Raw genomic sequence first — 14,624 nt, forward strand, 5'->3', positions numbered from 1 at the left:
ATCCTAACTTTTTATTTTTGACTGACTTTAAGAACTTTTTGGCTTAAAGTTAGCATTAGGCAAACATGTCCAAAAACTGAAAAGGGACTTTAAGTTGGTTTTGACTAACTTAAAGCAAATCCAAACGGGCTCATAATCTGTTTTAAAGCTATTTTAGCATAATCTATTTCAGCCTAACTAATTTTTGGACGAATTATTAACTCAGTTCATTTAATTATGTTTATGTGGATATACTCTCCCTTTTGACTCCTTATATTAAATTGTTCCATTAGATATAAATATCAAATGCAAATAAGTATCTACAATATTTTAGTTAGGAATCTGTATAGTAATGTCATTTTATGTATACAAATAATAACAAATGCAATCAATATACTATTCACTTATACATAAAAACAAAAATAGTCCTTCTAACTTTACTTTAAACTTAAAAAGTTCACAATATTTTCATATATCAATTTATCTACCTCATAATTCAAGAAGTCAGAGCCAGGTAAGATCGAGGTGTACATCCGAACCATCGGTGCAAATGTGAACCTCTTTAGCTTCTTTCGTGTGTTTTTCTTCATATATTAAATACACTAAGTGAAAGTTTCGCGATTGAAGAATGTAATTTATCTACCTCACAAAATAGCAAAACAGATGCAACCAAACAGCCAATTTAATCATGAGAATGTAAATACAAACCAGAAATACATCATGGAAAAAAGAAAAAAAGTGTGTAACAAATGCATCCAGCAGCAAAATCCTGCAGGCACACTCCTTATTCTTCTATCTCCTGTTCAATCTCAGGAGTCTTTTTATCATAAGCTCTTCTATACTCGGAATCAACCCCTCTGTGGTAGTAGGCTCCTACCGGTAGAAGGTTGCCAGGCATTTCACACCAATAGTCGTTTTTTATGCCAAACTCTCTTCTGGCCTCGTAAAGTCCAACAAAAATGTCGAATTCTTCAGGTGTGTACTGCAAAAAAAACAACATAATTTGTCAGTTGAGTCGATGACAAGGTTCAATGAGATGGATTCTAAAAACACATTTGAATGCTATGAAAATTTCCACATACCTCATATCTCTTTAGCAGCCTCTCTGCAACATTCATCACACTGGCAATGTTTGACAGACTAAAAGGATGTTGACCTTCATTGAGTTTTAGTGAAAACATTGTTGCAGTCGATCCACCCCCATAGGAGAACATGATTACCCGCTGACCAGCCTGAAGGGGAAAACTGATTCAAAAACATACACGAAAGAAGAAAAGAAGAAAAGAAGAAAAGTTTTAAGTTGTGTTTACTAATGTGTTGTGCTTATTGTGAAGGAGGGATGCAAACGCAGCATAGAGAGACGCGGTGTACATGTTGCCAACTTGTTTTGGTATCAATGTAGTAGGTTCCACCTTCTCATCGTAAAATGGTTTAGCAACTTGTTGGGATGCCTGTATTAATCAGGCAAAAGGCTTAGCAACTTGTTTTGTATCAAATGTGGTTAGGTTGAATGATTAACAACAACAACAACAACAACAACCCAGTGAAATCCCACATGGTGGGTTCTGGGGAGGGTAAAGTGTACGCAGACCTGACTCCTACCAATGTAGGACGGCTGTTTCCGAAGGACCCTCGACTCAATGATTCAAATAAATTATTGGAAGATGATCAGAGAAAGTCGGTTGTAAAATAAAGAAACATTTCAGGAAGAAAAAGTAGGCAATTGTTAGTGAACCTCATCAAGATCATGGCTTTGGTAGCTTTCATCACCAGTTAAGGATTCAAAGGGGGACAGGATTTGTCTAGTAGACTCGTCAATAGAGCTGAAAATGCAGAAATGAGGATGATCAGTCCACAGCATTTGTTTAAACAATGAAAAGATTCCTTTCTAACAGCAGATTTTTAGCACACCTAGCATTCCTTAAAAAGTCGTTGTAAAGCAAGCGACCAAAGCTCTTCTGGACGAGCTGCAGGATTAATTATAAGGATTCAGATAATTGTTTAAATGAATCAATTTCGAGAAACAGAGAAAACAAATTATGAATCTGCATGGGATTTATAACCTACCTTGTTGTATGGTGAATGAAATACAAAGTAGGCTGCATTATCAATAGAAAATTGCTCCCCTTCCACTTTCTCATATCTAAAAAACATGACACAAAAAGGTCACTAAACGATGACAGTTAACATGTCTAACTCGAAATATAAGGATGCATCATCTGGCAGCTTACTTGTTGCATAAACCCTTATAGCAAGAATCAAGTGCTTTAAGATAACAGGTTTGCGAAATCTCACTGTCCACCACCTGCAACAACAAATAACATCACACAGAGCACACACACGAAAAATCCTGAAGTTTCAACAATGGATGTAGCCTGCGTGCAAAATATCAGTAATGATACTGAAATTGTAAAAATTGTTATGCAACATGTTGTTTTCTAGATATAAATTAAATCATGTTTTAAACCAATTTCTGTAAGAAAGACAAGTTAAAGGTTAAGATATCAACAAGGGGTAGCTTGAAAAAATTCTATCAAGTTCCGTAAAATACCACACTCTCAATACACATTACATTAAAAACTCAATAAATAAATAAAAATGAGCAAAATAGAATTATTGATCCACAAAACAAGAAGGGATTAAAGGGAATTACTGGATCTTCACTGTCAAGGATGGGCTTGTAAATATCATAGACATGCGACATATAGCTAGCTCTGATCTTGCTTTCAAATACTATAGGAGCATCTGGCCCTACAAGCATAGCAATTGCTGCAGCTCCTCCAGTAGCCCGAGCAGGTCCCTTTGCATAGACCTGTGAACAAAAGTTCTCAAATAATTGAATAAAAATCATGCTAAGGCTCGGGCATTTCACACTATGTATCCAATAAGCAATGCAATAGACAAAATTTAAGCTGTGGAATACATGAAAAATTAATGATCATACCGCACTATCCGTGCATACTACAAGTCCATAGCGTCCATCCCATGAAGAGCTCTCCACCCAATTAACGCAGTTGAACAGTGCATCAGTTCCCCCATAGCTGGAATTATGGGAGTCAACACCTTCAATGTCAGTATTTCCATGTTCCTGATTGTTTCACAAAATGAACAAAGGGCAATACTTCATGCAGAATAAGTGATTTCGCGACATTTCATGTATTTAATAATATCTGGCGGCAACAAATATTCTATTTTGAGCTAATCAGCAGTATGTCACGCGAAGGCTTAGAAGTTAAGTCTCAGTTAGCCACATGTTGGAACACGCGATAGTAGGAAAAATTATTATTCTGTATTGCCTTGGCGTTACCTCAAATATTCTCATTAAGAATGTCTTGATAGATTTACTCTTATCGATAATAGTTTCAGTTCCAACGTCTAACCGGCCAATTTGCTTTGGATCAATAGCATACTTCTCCAGAAGATAAGTAACAGCTGTCATGCTGAAGATGAAAAATTCTGATGAGAAGAGACAAAACTATAGTACTAGTGTATTTGCAGTATTAGCTAATAAAGTTACTCCGGAGTTTCTTAATGACAATTTATTACGTAGTGAAATAGAATGGATCCAAATGAAGCAGAATGATTATAGAGGTTCATATATCTGACCCCTACTAGATAAGTATTGATGTGTCGTAATTGTTGTTGTAGCTGCTAAAGTTAACTGCATACCTTATTGATACAACATCTTCATCCTCAATGACAAAGCCCATGCAATCTTGTCCAGGATCAATTGTATACTCGCCTTTGCTTACCTCATCATGAGCCTCCAATTCTTCCTGTACATTGCAGTTTTACTTAAATTAACTCGTAAAAGTTTTATTCCCTCAAAAAACTATGAAAGTGATTTGAGTCATATAAGAGCTATTAAACCACTAAACTATGTAGCCTAGATTGCTCGCGAATAAATATAAGCAATACATGTTCATGACATAATATCTATGATCTTAGATTCATAAATCATGAGAGCTTAAATAGAATGGTAATCCTAAGCCCTAACGTTCGGAGCAATAATGATTTCTCTGTATAACACAGAGGTAATAGTATACTTGTTTTTTTTTTAAATGTTTACAGAAAATAAAAGAGTTTTCAGTACTATATATTGCAATAACACAGGCATTTTGAAATGCATTCCTCGTGCTTCAATCTTTTTTTTAATTATTATTACATAGATAACAATAAGCAATGTTCTGAATGAAGTCGATTTGTCTCACTTAGCAAAATTAGAGCACCTAAATAGAGTCATAGATACACATCTGCAGGTACTGTATCTATAGGCACAAGCAGGGGTAAAGCTAAAGTATAGCTTACGAGATAGGCTGAACCATGTAGGTTTGGTCCAAAATTTGTCATTAATTTAGAATCTAGTAACTTAAAAGGACTTGAATCCTCAACTCATAAGTTCAAATCCTAGCTCCGCCTGCCTCTGGGCAGAAGGACAAATTTACATTGACCGAAGTAGTGGTATATACAGTTTCATCTATTAAATATACATACATAAATGATATGTGAAAATATTGGACCCTACATGTAGTTTTAGATGACAAAATCTGACTTGTGATCCAGTGGTCCAAGTAGTCATAGTTAATTGTTCTCATATGAACAAGGAAAGTTCAGTTTTTTCCTTTTTTCATCAAATGTATTAGAATTAATTGTTACTAATATGACTATGGTAAAGAGATTTTACTTGTTCATTTTGTCGATATCACATCACATTTTGCATACACCACTAAATATGAAGGCACGCTCAAATTACTGTCTATAGAAAACCTGCACGTGCACACATGATAAAATGTCTCTATTATACACTTTCTACTCAAAATTTCTTTGGGTATTTTGAAATGTCAATTACATAGATAAGTTAGCCATGTGACCAGGAGGTCACGGGTTCAAGCCTGGAAATAGCCTCTGGCAGAAATGCAAGGTAAGGCTGCGTACAATAGACCCTTGTGGTCGGGCCCTTCCCCGGACCCTGCGCATAGCGGAAGCTTTAGTGCACCGGGCTGCCCTTTTTTATAGATAAGTTAACCACTTAAAATATGTCATCTCGTTTAGTTATACGCATTTTAGGACTTAGCCTCAATAAGTTCTAAAACCTCCTAAGTACATAATAAACCTTGAGAACACACGCATAAACTTCCCCAAAATTTGAGCCAAAAGTAACAAATAAAAATACTTTATCATGGTTTTAGGTGCTCAATTGAAACGAACAATAATTGAATGAATTTAAAATGTTACTAGTATAGTAACTTTACCAGCACAAGGCGAGTAGGAGGAAAGTGAATCTCCATAGCGAGTATTCCAACATTCTTTGGTTGAGAAGCCATTTCTGATTGTTGCAACTAAAACTTTGAGCCAAAAAAACACTGAACAAATTTAAAAATAAACCTGCACTACTTCTCCAACAATGAAAATGAAAAAGAAAGGAAATTTGTAATGGAGAACGAAGATGAATGGATCTGTGTGTTGTCATGTTTGCGTTGGATTAAATATACTAATTCAAATGCAAGCCACCAAATTTGAGGTTCAATTATTTCAAGCAGAATCAGTGGGAAAGGGGGAAAGAGAGGGGAAATGGGAGAATCGCCCTTCAACAAGTGCCAAGTGGGCTACCAAATACACATGAGAGCTGAAGTTTTATTATCTTACATTTTACATAAAACGAATTAGTTATTTTGCCGCCTAGTTAGTAGTCATTTGTTGGTTTTTAACTGAGCATTTGTTTATTAATCTTTTTTTTCTTTAAACATAATTTTAATTTCAATCATACTACTGCTTGTTAAGGGATAACGTGTTATGTAACATATATAGAGAGTTTTGACATACCTTAATAGTGGTACTGCATATATTTGTCACGACCTTTTAGGTACTCCATATTATCATAATAGGATGTACTAGAAGGGAGTAATTAATTTTCTTAGCTTCTTAAATGGAAGTACGGATATTTTAATGGTCCAACTTGTGTTAATTGAAGTTATTTTATTAAAAGATATTTAAGAAAATATCTGTTGTTTTTGTTCCTTCACCAACTTAGTCAACCTCAACGTTACTATCAAAATTAGAAGGTAAATAAGCAAGTCAAAATTGACTCCGCGGGTCGTTATCTGAAAATCACAAACTTAATAATCCAATGGGGCACAAAAAGACATAACACGCTTTTAAATGCTTTTAAATAATGCATGCATAAGTTATCGTACTTTCACGGGTTTATCAAGGGTGGAAGCATATATTGAGGAACCACCACAAATTTCAACAATCACCCATTGAAATGATCTTTCTCATAAATAAATCAGTTTATTACAGATGAGAAACGAATTCCAATCAAAGACTAGGTTGATGACTTTTACAATCATTTCACAAACAGATGAAGACAGGCGATACAGAACATTACAACTCGATGGAAAATCAAAAAAGAACAAAGGCATAGGATCTACTACTATGGAAAACAAACTACATGCAACAACAATCAAATCTACCAGAGCCCTAGTTATTCTTCTACGCGCTAACAATAACTTAAAGAGCACGAGCCTACTATATGGCCTTACACCGTGCAAGGACCGTGGCTGTGTCCTAGTGTCCATTGACCAGCCCATTCTCGCGAGCCTTCTTCGCATAAAATCTTCTGTACTTGGAATCAACCTCTGTTAGATAGTAGGTTCCTGGTGCGAGAAGGCTGCAATCCTTGCTGGTCACAAAGTCCTTGGCACCATATCTATGCTCCATTAGTTTCAATATTTCGATGAATTTTTCAGGAGTGAACTGCACGAAATGTTATTGACATCAGTCAGGATTATGATGAAAAAAAGAGAGATGGTTCAATAAAATCACCGACAGCTACTTGGATTACAAGCTTAAATGAAGTCAGTGATGGAGTCTAAATCAACAATTGAGTGTAGATAAAAAATTAGCATACCTCATGTCTCGATTTCAACTTCTCTGCCACATTCATCACGCTTGCAATGTTTGACAAACTAAAAGGACGTTGGCCTTCGTTAAACTTAAGTGAAAACATTGTTGCAGTCGATCCACTCCCATAGGAGAACATGATTACCCGCTGACCAGCCTGAGGTAACAAAACGATTCAGAATCCAGGATAATTATGTCGACAATGGTGGTGAAACAAGCAGTAAGGAACAAAAGTAAACTGCATTTACCAATGTGTTAAGCAGTAAAGAACAAAATAAGAGAACTTGTATTTACCAATGTGTTGTGCTTATTGTGAAGGAGGGATGCAAAAGCAGCATAGAGAGATGCGGTGTACATGTTGCCAACTTGTTTTGGTATCAATGTGGTAGGTTGCACCTTCTCATCATAAAACGGTTTAGCAATTTGTTGGGATGCCTGTATGTGCATGAAAAGAATTCCATTTTCAGTTCAGTCTCAGGAGATATATATATTACTTAGGATTTCATTTCCACCACTTCCAACAACATACTGGAAGACAATCGCAGGAAGTCACTAGTAAAAAAGAAAATCATTTCAGCAAGAAAGTGAACCTTCTCAAGATCACGGCTTTGGTAGCTTTCATCACCGGTTAAGGATTCAAAGGGGGACAGGATTTTTTTGGCAGACTCATCAATAGAGCTGCAAATGCAGAAATGAGGATAATCAGTCCAAAGAATTCCTTTAAACAAGAAAAAACTCCTTTCTAATAGAAAATTAGTAACACACCTAGCATTCCTTAGAAAATCATTGAACAGCAATCGACTAAAGCTCTTCTGCACGAGCTGCAGGATTAAAAAAAGATTCAGATAACTGTTTATATTCCTTTATTTGGAGAAATAGAAAAAGAAAATTATAATCTGTATGGGATTCTCATAAGCTACCTTGTTGTACGGTGAATGGAACACAAAGTAGGCTGCATCTGCCATTGAAAATTGCTTGCCTTCCAATTTCTCATATCTAAAAGGAAGTAAAAGGTCACTAAAAGAAGATAGTTAAGAAACCTATTTCCAAATATAAGGTTGCATCAACCGGAAACTTACTTGTTGCATAAACTATTGTAGCAAGCATCAAGTGCCATAAGATAACAGGTTTGTGAAAGCTTACCATCAACCACCTGCAACAAAAATTAACATCATAAAACATAGCACATATGGAAAATTAGCTTCAACAGTGATGATGCAGCAGGCGTCAAGAATGTCGGTAATAAGGAAGTAATAAGAGATACTGAAATTCTACAGATTGTCATGCAATACATTGTTTTCTGATATAATGTAAATCATGTTTTTATCCACTTTCTCTACCAATAGTAAAGGTATCAGCAGCAAGTGGCAGCTTGCAAAAATTCTATCAGTTCTGTAATATACCACTCTCAAAACATACTACTCTAACAAAATCAAAATTAAATTTAATCCAAAGCCTTGACAAAATAGATTAACAAGACAAGCAGGAATAATAGGAAATTACTGGATATTCACTGTCAAGGATGGGCTTGTAAAAATCATAGACATGGGACATATGGCTGGCCCTGATCTTGCTTTCAAATACTATAGGAGCATCAGGCCCTACAAGCATAGCAACGGCTGCAGCTCCTCCAGTAGGCCGAGCAGGTCCCTCTGCATAGACCTGTGAAAAGAAGTTCTCAAATAAATGGATAAAAATTGTGCAAGGCTCAGGCATTGCAGTCTATGTATCTAATAAGCAAGCAATAGACAAAACTCAAGTTGTAGAATGCATGAAAATAATGATCATACCGCGCTATCCGTGCAAACTACAAGACCATAGCGTCCATCCCATGAAGCACTCTCCACCCAATTTACGCAGTTGAACAATGCAGCAGTTCCCCCATAGCAGGCATTAGTCGAGTCAACTCCTTCAATGTCAGTATTTCCATGTTTCTGTTTGTTTCACATGGGAAAGCACAAGAATAAGTTTTGATGATAAACATATGTGATAGCCACAAAAGTAAAGCTTTAGCAGTGAAGAGGAAAGTCAAGAAAGACAAACAGCAGAATTGATGCAAAGAACATTTTATTTTCCAAGGTTAAATGTCAAAGCAAATATTATGCTCATTTTGGAGGAAATACTTCTGTTTTCACCTACGTGATAATTTAGAATTTTAGATGAGTAACAAACAGCATCAGCAAACAACTTTGAGGCCCAAGATGAAAGTAGGACATACTTCATTCAGAATAAGTAACTTAAACAGTCCATGTCTCTAATAATTTATAATACTTGGCTGCAACTAATATTCTATTTTAGAGCTAATCAGCAGCACATCATGCAAATGTTAGTAGTTAAGTCTCACTGGTCCACATGTTAGAAAGCACCACAATGGACTACTTTTACTAATCAGAATTCCTGAAGCAACAGTCAATACCTCAAATATTTCCATTAAGAATGTCTTGATGGATTTGCTCTTATCAATAACAGTTTCACTTCCAACCTCTAGTCGACCAATTTGCTTTGGATCAACAGAATACTTCTCCAGAAGGGAATTAACAGCTGTCAAACTGAAGATGAAAAATTCAATGAGAAGAGACACAACAGTTTCTACTGAAATTAGTCCCCAGTATTGTAAAGTACTGAAATGAAATCGGGCCATATGAACCAGAGCAATGAGAATTCACATTCTGACCCTCACTAATTTGAAATTGATATGAGTTGCTGCAACTACTGAAGTTAGTTGCATACCTCATTGATATAACATCTTCAACCTCAGTGCAAAAGCCCATGCAATCTTGTCCAAGACCAATTGTATACTTGCCTTTGCTTGCTCCATCATGAGCCTCCAATACTTCCTAAACATTGCAATTTTTACAGAAATTTAAATTTCACAAAAATTAAAATCCTAAAGTTGGAAAGTTTAATTAGCAGATCTATTCCCTCAAATCTATAAACTTGTTTAAATGGCACATTATATCAGAAAAGAGCTTCCAAGCGCCAAAACTATGTAACCTGTACAATTATACACAATACATGTAACAATTAACATGCAAGTGCAATAAATTAAAATCTATGATCTCAGATTCATAAATCATGAGATCTTAAATGGAAATTCTAACTTTCGAAGCAATTATGACTTTCTCTGTATAAGTATATACAATTTTGAAGTAAAATAACAATTCATTACGGAAAATTAAAAAGAAACCTTTCAGAAATACAAATCACAATATAAATATATATAATAATAAAAAAAGGCATTGTGAAAGTCTAAATTGTAATTATAACATTGAGGAACGCATTATTCCTAAAAACCCGATTTAATTTTCCTCAGCCAAAACTGTAGCACCTAAAATACAACCCAATCGTACAACTGTAGATACACATCTGCAAATATAAATATACGCATGTAGATGTATATACGTATTTTACCTAATTTATTCACAGAAATTTACCTGTTGAAGGCAAGTAGGAGGAAAGTAAATCTCCATGGCGAGAATTCCAACATTCTTCGGTTGAGAGGCCATTTCCGATTTGTTCCAGCTACAACTTCGAGCTAAAAAAATTGAACGGATCAAAAGTATAACCTTCAATCACCTGACCGCCGACGACGTTTATTTCGTTCTCCGGCAGTGTATCTCCGGCGAGAGAATGTTCGAGAGGGAATCCTACAAGTTCGGAAAGAGAGAAAGAGAGTGATTCGAGAAAGAAGAAAGAAATGAGTTTAAGTTGTGCGTTGAGAGACCTTCGTATGAGATTTTATATACTACTCTCCTAGCCTCAAATACAGACCAGCATTTTTTAATTTTCCAAATAAAATTTAAATTCTCTATCTTACTTTTTTTTTTCTAATCCGTTTTAAAAAATATATATCTTATATATTTTAAATCTTTAATTTAAAATTGTACTTCAAATTAAAATCAGATAAATAGGTTAAAACAGAAAAAATAAGGATAAATACTCATAATTTAATTAATCACTAATGAATTTTACGCTAGTTATAAAAGAAAATCAAAATATAGTCTTGATTTTTAGAAAGTCAACACGAGGTTGAATGTAGCATTTAGATAGGAAACAAATTGTTAGGGTTCGTTATCACAAAATAAATTAAATTTTAAATTTGATCTTGAAGGGAACTTAGAGAAATTATAAAGTTATTTTATGACTTATAGATTATGAATTTGAGTTCATCAATATTTATATTTTTGTGCATCAAATTTACGTAATAATAATAATATACTCAATATATGAATTAAAGGAGTTACCCTCAAATAAAATTTGGGTCTAAATTTATCAAGTACTTGATGATAGACCAAAATATTTTACAAAATACTGATTATATTTCATATAAAAATAAAATATTATTTCAATTATAATTCTAATTGTAATCTTGAAATAATTTGATTTAGAACCAAATAGACCCATAACTAATTTGTTTAGAGTCTTTAATTACATGGAGTAGCTTTAGTATTAAAAAAATAGAGGAACGAGCTCGTTTGGATGTGCTTTACTTTTATGTATGAAGTACTTTTAGAACTTTGAAGTGCTTAAAGTTATTTTTATAAATAAACAGTTGAGTGTTTGAATAAAAGTGCTTATGTTGAAAATAAGTGTTTGAATTTTAGGGTTAAAAGAATAAAAATGGTAGTTTGGGAATTTAGTTAAAATATAAGGGATATAAAAGTAATTTCTATGGTCAAACAAAATGGTTTTAAGCACTTAGAAAAAAAAAAGTTAGAAATCCTAACTTTTCATTTTTGACGGACTTTAAAAAACTTTATGGCTTAAAGTTAGCATTAGCCAATCCAAACGGGCTTTAAGACTTGAACTTGTCAAATTGCGACTCTAATTATGATTGTAGTTGTGATCAATTAATCTGGAAAAAGTTCTATTGCTTAATACAATAATTACATCTATATGATACGATTCGTCTGTGATGTTTATATGATTTTCTCATATTTACAGACTTTGCCATTATGGGTCATGTCAAAGATAAAGTCATTATTTATCATTTTTGACGATTATTTGACTCTCCATAATTGTTGACATCTGGCCTTTTTAGGTTTGGAATTTTAGTTGCATCCTTATTTTGGGTGTTTATAAAAGTATTTAGAATTCTTTTTTTTAATAGGAAAAAAAGTTAAATATACTTCTGAATTATTTAAAATTGGCCATCTCTATTTTCGGTTATGTTTTTTTTGATAAAAAATATCCCTATTATTATATTTTTGAATTAAAAAATATTCTTTGACTAGCAAAATGACTTAAGAATACTCTTATTTCTAATAATTACTTTTATGTTCATTTTTTCTCTTTTCTTTTTATTGACCCTAAGGGGGGGGAGGGAGAGGGAGTTGAGATATATAATAACATCGGCGTTTGAATTGACTTATTTTAAGTAATTTTTGACATTTAAACTCTTTTTTAATTTTGAGAGTGTTTAGATAACATAAAAAGTGTTTAAACACCCTTTTTAGATTGAAAATGTGAGGAAAAAGAACAAAAGTCAAAAGTTGGATGTCTCAAACTTCTGACTTTTAGCTTTTAACTTATAAGTTGCTTTAAAAAAACTCATTCAAACACCATTGGGCCAAGTTTTTTTTGCTGGTTTATGCCCAATGTCAGATTTATATTGAGGTGCGATTAAAGTTGCAATTATTTTATTATTATAATATAACTGATGAGATAAAATATATAATTTTGGAACTAATTAGTCTCTCTGATTAAATGAAGGATAAAATAATAATGTATTTTATTTTTGAATTATTATTTCTAGAATGATGCTGCTTTACGCATGATAATAATTAAATGATACTCTATCCGTCTTATTTTAGTTGTCATGATAAAATTTTACACAATATTTAAGAAAACATTAATTAAGAGCGTTATTTGACTAATATAACCCTTATTATTTTTTTAATCCTTATATATTTACGTGTCTCTTAATTCTATAATAATTAATGCCAAGAGAAAAGTTGGAAAAAAATAATTAATTCTCTCTTGATTGTTTAAATTTACAACTATTCTGGGACAAATATTTTTAGTAAACATGACAACTAATATGGGACGGAGGGAGTATATATTTCGCGATTTAATTTATAATAATTATAATTAAATTGTGTGTTTTAATTCAAAATTAAAATAAAAAACTACTCCCTTTGTCCCAATTAGTTGATCATTTTCCTTTTTACACACACATTAAGAAATCATAAATAAGAAGATAATTTTACTAATTCACCCCTTAAAAAACTTCTTGGAATTTTTACAAGCAAATGTAAACACTTTCAAAAAGAATTAATTATCGGATAATATAGAAAAAATTTAATCAATGCTTTCTTGATTTAGTAATGTGGACAACTAATATGAGACAACTATTTTTAGAAAGATGATCAACTAATATGAGATGGAGGGAGTAGGAATAAGGGTTTGTTTGGTATTTTCAGAAATATTTTTAAATTTTTTAATTTTTTAATTTTTGATTGATCAAAACTTTTCAAAAATATTTTTTTAGAAAATAAGTTTCATAAAAATGAAAAAAATGAGTACCCTATCATAATAGGAAAAACAAGTAAACACATGACATTCCACATTGATTACTCTCATATCTCATAGTATTTATCTAAATTATATATAAACATTAGATTAATTTTTTTTTATTTACATATTAAATAAAAATGATTTTTTTAAAATTTTCAATAAAAACATTTCCGTCCGTACCGAACACATCTTAAATATTCTTTTCAAACAATATCAAGTGGGCACGAGTAATCTTTCTTTTATTTTGGGGACAGATTTGCTTTCTATAAAAGAAGATGAGACCCCATATAGTGAATCTTATTGATATTATTGAGATATTTTTAAGTTCCTATAAATATTTAATTGAAATAATAAAAAAAATATGGTACATAATCAGAGTTTGAGATTAGCAGCAAAGTCACCCAATAACAAGTATCTCCTTAGCTCTAAGTCTGAAATATAAGTATATTTTTATAAAATACAGTGACATATCAGTGATTTTTTGTGATGGTTCGGATGGTTTTTGATAATGAATGTGTACCAGTAAAAATATCATGACATGAATATACATGAATATATTTCACTCATTATATTTTGAAATAGATTATTTTTATAGGTTTTAAATATATAAATATTTATATAAGATGGTCATAAATGCAACCTACCAAATGGAGAGCTTTTTCAACCAAGATCATTGACTCAATGAATAAAAGATACTCCCTCCGTCAATTTTTATTCGTCAATTATATTATTTTAAAATATTCAATAATATTTTTTAGTTTATAAAATTAATGAATAATTTATTATGATATGTCTATTTTATCTTTGCTATTAAAAATTATTTATTTATTTAATGTTTAAATGTCTTGTATTTAATAAGGGTAATTTTATAATTTTACCTTTATCATTTATTGCTTTTTAATTCATGTGTTAAGTCAATAATGAATAATTATTATTGGACAGAGACTACTATTACTAGTATATGTAAAAGTGAAAAATAATAACGTAATTAAGGAAAATCCAACAGTATAATTAAGTTATATGTTCTGTTGCAACATTCTTCTATGGTCGCCTCATTATTTGTACACATAAGCTCCACATTGTTTGAAATTAAATATACTTTTGGTTGTGTTTTTGTTTTTGTTTTCTTCTGAAAAAACAATACTTCTATACATGTTGGGGAAAAAAATGAATTGTCGGAACAGGACCATAATTAAATGATTCAACAACATTAATGGGTTGTTTTA

The 14,624-nt window shown here is 32.5% G+C and overlaps 2 protein-coding genes across 2 annotated transcripts; both read right to left on the reverse strand.

Moving 5' to 3' along the window:
- Positions 1-411: 411 nt before the first annotated feature.
- LOC129889964 (hydroxymethylglutaryl-CoA synthase-like) lies at positions 412-5,566 on the reverse strand. Its single transcript, XM_055965448.1, has 12 exons — positions 5,232-5,566; positions 3,649-3,755; positions 3,287-3,419; positions 2,924-3,067; positions 2,633-2,791; positions 2,211-2,284; positions 2,047-2,122; positions 1,891-1,946; positions 1,715-1,802; positions 1,290-1,430; positions 1,062-1,211; positions 412-961 (listed from the first exon to the last, which is right to left on the reverse strand). The coding sequence occupies exons 1-12, from the start codon at positions 5,301-5,303 to the stop codon at positions 764-766; spliced, it is 1,398 nt and encodes a 465-aa protein (XP_055821423.1). The 5' UTR covers positions 5,304-5,566; the 3' UTR covers positions 412-763.
- A 657-nt stretch (positions 5,567-6,223) lies between these two features.
- LOC129889965 (hydroxymethylglutaryl-CoA synthase-like) lies at positions 6,224-10,626 on the reverse strand. Its single transcript, XM_055965449.1, has 12 exons — positions 10,317-10,626; positions 9,613-9,719; positions 9,299-9,431; positions 8,673-8,816; positions 8,386-8,544; positions 7,962-8,035; positions 7,803-7,878; positions 7,648-7,703; positions 7,473-7,560; positions 7,177-7,317; positions 6,890-7,039; positions 6,224-6,735 (listed from the first exon to the last, which is right to left on the reverse strand). Exons 1-12 carry the CDS (start codon positions 10,386-10,388, stop codon positions 6,547-6,549), a joined length of 1,389 nt encoding a protein of 462 aa, XP_055821424.1. The 5' UTR covers positions 10,389-10,626; the 3' UTR covers positions 6,224-6,546.
- Between the last annotated feature and the right edge of the window lie 3,998 nt (positions 10,627-14,624).

This window comes from Solanum dulcamara, chromosome 5 (assembly GCF_947179165.1).
Source record: "Solanum dulcamara chromosome 5, daSolDulc1.2, whole genome shotgun sequence".
In the NCBI taxonomy this organism is placed as follows: domain Eukaryota; kingdom Viridiplantae; phylum Streptophyta; class Magnoliopsida; order Solanales; family Solanaceae; genus Solanum; species Solanum dulcamara.